The 8215-nt window shown below is 30.6% G+C and overlaps 1 protein-coding gene across 2 annotated transcripts; it reads left to right on the top strand.

Annotated features, from left to right (window-relative positions):
* Positions 1–20: 20 nt before the first annotated feature.
* Positions 21–4932, top strand: LOC132727252 (manganese-dependent ADP-ribose/CDP-alcohol diphosphatase-like). 2 transcript variants are annotated; one of them, XM_060712674.1, is made up of 3 exons: positions 21–159; positions 506–1192; positions 2357–4932. In XM_060712674.1, the coding sequence occupies exons 1-3, from the start codon at positions 21–23 to the stop codon at positions 2668–2670; spliced, it is 1140 nt and encodes a 379-aa protein (XP_060568657.1). In that variant the 3' UTR covers positions 2671–4932. The 2 variants fall into 2 exon arrangements, with proteins under 2 accessions (XP_060568657.1, XP_060568658.1); XM_060712675.1 differs by having other exon boundaries at positions 25–164.
* Positions 4933–8215: the final 3283 nt, after the last annotated feature.

The raw sequence follows: 8215 nt of genomic DNA, 5'->3' as shown, positions 1-8215 counted from the left end.
GGCAGTTATAAATATTACTGATGCACCGGTCCAGAATTTTTAAAAACTTTTATTTCACAACTTTAAGAAACGTTACATTTAGAGCGATGTATCAATACAGTGAAGAAAATTCATTTCCAGAATTATTATTATCAGACGTTGATTCATTACTGGAGACAGGTACTGTTAGTGTTTTTCCTTTGTTTTATATTTTTTTAAAATTTTTAGCTAATTTGGAACTTTGACACTCACACTGTCACAGACACTTGGGGTGTGGAACTTAAACTGTTAAACGAATTTTTTTCAAAACGGCTTATATTAAGTTTTTTTTGATATATACTGTATATGATCAAAAATATCAACGATACACCGATATATATATATATATATATATATATAGGTTTGTGAAAAATATTTGCATCTATAATAATTACCTAAAATTACTTGTCTGTCGTTCACTTTTATACCTGTTTAAATGGTTTCTTTTACATTGTTTAAAAACTTTATTGTATTGATTATATTATAGGAATTCCAATGGAAACTGGAGAAGAAAAGCCGCAACTCTCATTTGGTGTGATAGCAGATGTCCAGTATGCTGATGCTGATGATGGTTACAACTTTAGTAAAACAAATCGCAGATACTATCGGACAGCTTTAAAAATGCTTGACAAGGCAGTGATGATTTGGAACAAAGACTCGTTGAAAAAGCCACAGTTTGTTTTACAACTTGGTGACGCTATTGATGGCCTCAACAAAAGACAGAACACGTCAGAATCAGGGCTTGCTGATGTGTTGAAATCATTTGCAAATTTTGAAGGATGTGTTTACCATATATGGGGTAACCATGAGTACTATAACTTTACCCGAGAATATTTGATGAAGTCAAGCCTGTACTCAGGGAATACATTGCACAGTACCCCAGTCCCTGGTAAAGTGTATTACACCTGTGAACCACATCCCTATCTGAGGATTATAGCCCTAGACACCTATGAGGTAAGCATGTTAGCCAAACCTGCTAATACATCACAATCACAACTGGCTAATGAGTACATGGCAAACAATTTGAATAGGGACAAAAACTCGGGAGCTGGTTTGATAGGTGATATGAGAAGATTTGTAAGGTTTAATGGGGCGCTGAGTGAAGAGCAAATAAAGTGGATGAGAACAAATCTACAAGAGGCGGAGAGATTGAGGCAAAATGTGATAATAATCGGTAATTTTTTATCATCAAATTCTTCTATTTGTTTCGTATTTGCATTCTCTTTTACTGCTTTATATGCAGTCAATATTATAGACTGACTTTATCTTGGTATATTTATCATCTTGTAGCTTATCAAAATATTTTCAGGAACCAAACATGATTTTGACAATAAATAAAGTCATTACTGTTTAGTGTTATTAATTTTTAGCTCGACTATTTGATAAGAATAAGTAGAGCTATTGTAGTCACCTGAGCGTTGGCGTTGGCGTAACCACTTATGTTAAAGTTTTTGTAATACCTCAAATATTTTCAAAGTCCATTGACATATGGCTTTGAAACTTTGCACACTTGCTCACCATCATGACCCCAACTTGTAGACAGGAGGAGGTAACTGTATCAAGCATTTTGACAGAATTATGCCCCTTTTTCGACTTAGAATTTACGTTAAAGTTTTTGTAATACCTCAAATATTTTCAAAGTCCATTAACATATGGCTTTGAAACTTTGCACACTTGTTCACCATCATGACCCCAACATGTAGACAGGAGGAGGTAACTACATCAAGCATTTTGACAGAATTATGCCCCTTTTTCGACTTAGGATTTATGTTAAAGTTTTTGTAATACCTCAAATATTTTCAAAGTTCATTGACATAAGGCTTTGAAACATGTTGAAATTTTATACTCTTCTTTGAGAGCATAATAGGACTCTCTCCAAGGCCTATAACTGTAATATGGATTTAAAGAAAAAAATTTGCCTTTTTCTTTACTTAGAAAATTTTACCTTTTAATCAAGGCTTTTTTTTACTATCAAGCACTAAGAATAGTCGAGCGTTGCTGTCCTACCGACAGCTCTTGTTTACTGTTAACAGTTTAGTATTATACACTTGTTGATGCAGCTTAGACAATAGCCTGGGTTCCAGTCTTTTGATTCTTTTCTGTTGGTCAAATAGATATTATCAAATACACGAAGGAGTATGAAACAGCGTGTATGTTATGAATCAGAAAAAATATCAATGCCTGAAATCCCAGACTAGTTAGACAACTTCATGTACATATTCATATTTAAGGCTTAATAGCCATCCTTAAATGCCATTGTAATGTACAGCCTAGTTTTCATTCATGTCATTATAATATTTAATATAATTGTAGTATATTACCTATTTTTTTTTTGCAGGTCACTGTGGTGTATTTGCTGAGGCCACTGATCCCTCTTGTTTGTGCTGGAATGCTCCCGAGGTCTTGCAAGAAATCCAAGCCAACAGTGACAGTGTGCTGTGTTACCTTTCCGGTCATGATCATGCCGGAGGAATGGCGTTTGATGAGAAAAATATTCTGCATATAGCGTTACCAGGAGTGCTGGAAAACAACATAGATTCTGATTTTGGTACCATGTACATGTATAAGGAAAGGCTTGACCTTGTTGGGAATGGGCGCGTCCCAAATCTTAGTATAGCATTGAAATACAAACTTTCAGATAATAACAGTTAACGTTAGATCTTACCATATCTTTGTTTTAAATCATTTACAGTTTTTAGCAATTTTCTGTGCATTCAAGATGTTTTACTTTCAGTTAGATTTGATATTCTAATGAACTGTAGAAGTAAATGTGATAATAAGAATAATTTTAGTCAGTGTTTTACTCGGGAAGAGTATTAGGGGTGTGTTTTGATAACAATATGTAATAACAATGGAACATTGTACTGATATATGATTTTGTAAGTTAATTAATTTATTGTACAGGTACAAAAGGTATTGATTTTATTTTTAGTGTATTGACTTCTTATGTTGTTTGTTTGTGTGAGGAAACACTTGTTTTAAATTTCAAAGTTTAATATGGGTTTCGTGTTTGGGAATGTAATGACTGTGATTGTATTCTTCAAAAATACTTGTTGTTTATTCTATTCTTTTACAGTGAAAAGGCTACTTCATTTATAAAAACTTCATTTAAGAAATATCAAACCTACAGTCCTGAACTTTTTGTTTTTGTCAATATTTATTTAGGTAAAACTAGAAATCAACAGAAGGGAGATAATTTATTTTATAGGAAAAAAGACAAAAATAATTTAACATTTAAAACCCTCAGCTACATGTATTTTCCAAATTAATTGTTAATTCAGTGTTGGGTTAGTAATGTTGCATACATAATGAAACAGAGTCATAGTAATTGAACATGATATTTTTCATAGAAAGTCATGCATGCCTTTGATATTGAACTGTTTGTGAGAAATTCAATTTTTGGAAAGATTAGATTTAGAATGTTCATTTTTTTTTAAATAGGAAAATCGTGCTAGTCTTCCTCATTTTTAGCTCGACTATTCGAAGAATATGAGAGCTATTGTAGTCGCCCCGGCGTCGGCGTCAGCGTCGGTGTCTGCGTTGGTTAAAGTTTTTTGTAAAGTCAAATATCTCAATTATTACTTGAGATATTCAATTGAAACTTACAATACTTATTTATAGTAACAAGGTACATCAGATTGACAAGTTGGATAACTCTGACTACAATATTGACAGAATTATGCCCCTTTTTAACTTAGAAATTTTGGTTAAAGTTTTTTGTCAAGTGAGATATCTCAATTATTGCTTGAGATATTCAATTGAAACTTACAATACTTATTTATAGTAACAAGGTACATCAGATTGACAAGTTGGATAACTCTGACTACAATATTGACAGAATTATGCCCTTTTTTAACTTAGAAATTTTGGTTAAAGTTTTTTGTAAAGTCAAATATCTCAAGTATTGCTCGAGATATTCAATTGAAACTTACAATAGTTATTTATAGTAATGAAGTACATCAGATTGACAAGTTGGATAACTCTGCCTACAATATTGACAGAATTATGCCCCTTTGGAACTTAGAAATTTTGGTTAAAGTTTTTTTGTAAAGTCAAATATCTCAATTATTGCTTGAGATATTCAATTGAAATTTAAAATACTTTTTTATAGTAACAATGTACATCAGTTTGCAAAATTGCATAACTCTGCCTGCAATATTTGCAGAATTATTTGCCCCTTTGAAACTTAGAAATTTTGATTAAAGGTTAAAGGTCTTCAAAGATATTTACTTGAAACTTTACACATGCACTTAGGGTCATAATTGGAGGGTCATAATTGTATGTCACTGACCAAGTTCCATAACTCTATCTTGCATTAAGGCTGATTCATATCCCCTTTTCTACTTTAAGTCTCTTGGTTAATGTTTACATGCAAGTTTTACATATCTCAATAACTATTAAAGATATTTATTTAAAACTTCACATATGCATTAAGGATCATAATTGTAGGTCACTAACAAAGATCCATAATTCTATCTTGCATTTAGGCCGCTTTTTCTCCCCTTTTTCAACTTAGAAATTCATGGTAAAGTTTTGCTTGTAAGCTGTTATCTCAATAACTACTGAAGGGTTTGTGCCTTTTTTGGGACAATTTTATGCATTCATAATAATAAAGCAGTGATTTACTTGATAAAACATCTTAATAACAAGCCTTTGTACCTTTTCTGTCAAATTTATGTATTCATAGGTAATTAGTATTATTATACTCAATAAAACACCCTTGTGATTACCTTCCGAATAATCAAGCCAATACTGTATAATTAGACTCTCTCTAAGGCCTATAACATGAATTTATAAAAAAAAATTAGCCCTTTTGTGAACTTAAACAATTTAACATTACCAATGCTCTTTTACTATCAAGCACTTACAATAGTCGAGCGTGCTGTCCTACAGACAGCTCTTGTTATGCTAAAGAATTAATGACTGATACATAGTCGAAGTTCAGTGACTGTCAATATTACTTAGATAGTTTAAAATCTGGTGTTTCATTCACTTTAAAAGTTATAGATACAATGTAGGCATTTTTTGTTATAAATACTTTTTTATGTACAGTAAATGCTATTATCAAGAAAGATTTTTTTATGTATCCCATTGGATATTTTTGTTTTATAAAAGAATTATTTTTTTATCAGTTTTTTTTTATTGCTTTTTAGTGATTCTCAAAGGCATGTCAGTGATTAAAAATTTTCAAACAAAACATAAATTTGTTGTTATAGAGTTAAAGGGGAATTTATTTTATGTTATGTTTTATATTTATTTTAGTGTGTAAATATGCACTGTGTGATTATTTTTTTATAACTTGTACATTGTATATTGAAAAATGTTTTTTATATTGCTGTTTTAAGCCATTAAAAATGTGATATAAATGTTTGATACTTAGAGGTTGTGTTTTTACCTATTTTGCTGTTCATATGTTTTGCATCATGACATGTTTGTAAGTAAGTTATCTTACATATTTAAAATGCATGAATAGATTAAAGTTATATATGAATGATCACTGTTTGTCAAAGGTAAACATAGAATAATGTTTTGTCAGAATAATGTTTTGTCAGATTTACTGACCACTGAACCCCTGGTTAGTACTGCTTCATTTGTAAGGTAGATTTCGTCACAATGGTGCAGTAACGTGTTAAAGTCCTCCTTAATTTAATAGGAGTTAACCAGTTATTGCACTAAAGTGACAAATTTTGTATTTTTGCCTGTCAGTATGTGACTTCAATAATAAATGTATAAAGACATATTTGAGCTGTGTGAAATTAGCATGAAAATAATTGTGATAAGAACTCTACAAAGTGTATCAAATGTGCTTAAACCCTTTTCCTGCAGACTGCAACAGATTGTACCAGTGTGCCCAGTTCAGAAACTTAAGCCAGCTTATCAGTGCTGTCTGATCATGGTCTGCATTGTTTGCTATCCAGTCTGTTCATATTTTAAAATTTTCCCTGAAAATAATGAATAGTTTAATCCAGATTGAAAGATGGACAAGTCCATTAAAGATATTTAGGGTGGTAAGATTAACAATATGGTTCATAAAGTTTAATGTAACCAAGTGGCTCGTTCTTATCTTAATTAAGATAGTAATAACATAGTTTATTTGGGAATTGTTTTATTTTGTTTATTATCAATGATATTTATGTGTGTAAACTAACAGAGGCACTCTCGACTTTTTTTTTGAAAAATGACTGTCAGGGTATGAAAATGGTGCAATTGAAGAGCTAGAAATTTCAAAGTAGATTTTGCCAGTTTTATCTTCACACACCCTGTACTGATGTATGGACTTTTCTTATACTGATTTTGTTATATTGTTGGGGCAGGCTGATTTAAAAATTTTCAATAGCCTTTCTTAGCTAAATGTTTTTTTAAATGTTTTAATTAAAATGTGTTATTATAAATAGAATCAAACTTAAAAGATGATAGAAAATTTAATCTTATAAGTTATCTTAAAGTCACATTATGCCTCAGAATTTATTAAATTCTTTAGAAATGTCAAACATGGGTTTAATAACATTTAAATAATGGATTTAGAACATGTTAGATGTTTGACAAAGTAGTATTTTGACTTCCATACAAATACTAATTCACTATAATTATACAAATTGCCAACAAAGCTAAAGGAAATGTAACATGATACCAAAAAGAAAAATAGTTTTGAGAAAGAAAAATAACATTTCTGAGGCATAATGGGCCTTTAAAACACACTGTGAATCAAATTTTATCACAGTTGCATTAAAATCAGCTTAAGATTTTCTGAATGTGTTTTCCCCATATGATATATGGTATATGGTTAGTGTTTCATTTAGAATTTAACACTTATTTAACAATTATATTGTTTGACATAATTGATAGGACAGTTTAAGATTTTAAAATCACATACACATTTATAAGTATTTTAATTAAGGGTAAATAGTTTATTAAAAGATAAATTAAGATACATTTCAACTTTTTATATACAAACTGTAAGTAAAACAAACTAAGATAAATAACGTTTCATTTTTCCATGTTAAAGGGACTCCACTGAAGTTTTTTTGCCATGACAGAAGTGACAATATTTATTCAAGATGAATGTGCCTTTTGATGTAAGTCCTGACTAATAACATGTATTCAAAATTTCAAATCATTCATTCCCTCTGTTTTTCCAGAATGATTATTCTTACTGTGAAAAATGACTAAAATTTAAAAAGCTTTACCACTCTTATAACTCAAATCAGACTAAAAATAGCACAAAAATATGTGTTTTAACTTATTTCTGAGTATATTTCCTAATTATCTCAAGCATATCATTCTGTTTTAACTGCCCCAGCTGATCTATGTCTGAAAATCAAATTGTTTTTATAATTTTGGACCTCAGTGGAGTTCCTTTAATAATGTACAACCTTTGCATAGCAACCCCATTTGGGAAACAAATGTATTGGTTGTTGCTAAGAGGTATTGCAATGGAGGCAAGATTTATTGTAAAGTCATACTTTGTGAACAATTGCTGTTCTATTTAAGATGTTATTAGTATACAAATAACAAATCTGCTGAGGTTGCACGGTTTTATCATTTTACATTATCAAGACAGTCTTTCATTTTTGTCAGTATCTTTTTTGTAAGATAATGTAAATATTGTTGGATGCAATGTTTGTTATTTGTTAATTTGCATGAAAACAATAAAATTCATTTAAAACCTTTGTTGTTTTATATTTTGTTTACCGTGGTATTTTTGATTACACGGTAAGTTGAATGTCACAGGGTCTGCTTTGATGTGAGAGTGATTTGTCCTCTACCCTTTTTCCATATAATTGCACCAAGAATTGAACAATTTTAGTTATGCTTTTAAATACATCATTTTAGCTCCACATTTTGAAGATAAATAGGAGTTATTGTCATGGCCCACAAATCAGCATTTGTTAGTTTTCTTTAGTTTAGTTTTCATTTATGGTCATTAACCTCAATACTAATTAAGCTTTTACATTGAAACTTTTATGTATGGATGCTCCTAGGTGAATTCTACCTTCAACACCTATTTTGAGGTTAAAAGTCAAGGTCACTGGTTTCTGTAATAACAAAATATTACAATTGACCATAAATTTAAAGCAAAGTGCATTGATCTCTCTGAGGATTACATAATTATGCACATTGATGAGTTCTACTTGCCACACCAGTTTTTGGGTCAAAAGTCAAGGTCCCTGGGACCTGTAATAACAAAACATAAAAC

The sequence above is a fragment of the Ruditapes philippinarum genome, unplaced genomic scaffold (genome assembly GCF_026571515.1).
Source record: "Ruditapes philippinarum isolate M1 unplaced genomic scaffold, ASM2657151v2 ctg4325_1_1_1_1, whole genome shotgun sequence".
Classification (NCBI taxonomy): Eukaryota; Metazoa; Mollusca; class Bivalvia; order Venerida; family Veneridae; genus Ruditapes; species Ruditapes philippinarum.
Note: the sequence above shows the minus strand (reverse complement) of the source record. Positions and strands in the feature narration are given on the sequence as shown.

What these genes read in the sequence shown, in the direction of transcription:
- LOC132727252 (XM_060712674.1), top strand. Translation starts at nt 21, where the DNA reads ATGCACCGGTCCAGAATTTTTAAAAACTTTTATTTCACAACTTTAAGA. An exon ending in TGATTCATTACTGGAGACAG is followed by an intron (nt 160 to 505) that starts GTACTGTTAGTG and finishes ATTATATTATAG; the next exon opens with GAATTCCAATGGAAACTGGA. An exon ending in GCAAAATGTGATAATAATCG is followed by an intron (nt 1,193 to 2,356) that starts GTAATTTTTTAT and finishes TTTTTTTTGCAG; the next exon opens with GTCACTGTGGTGTATTTGCT.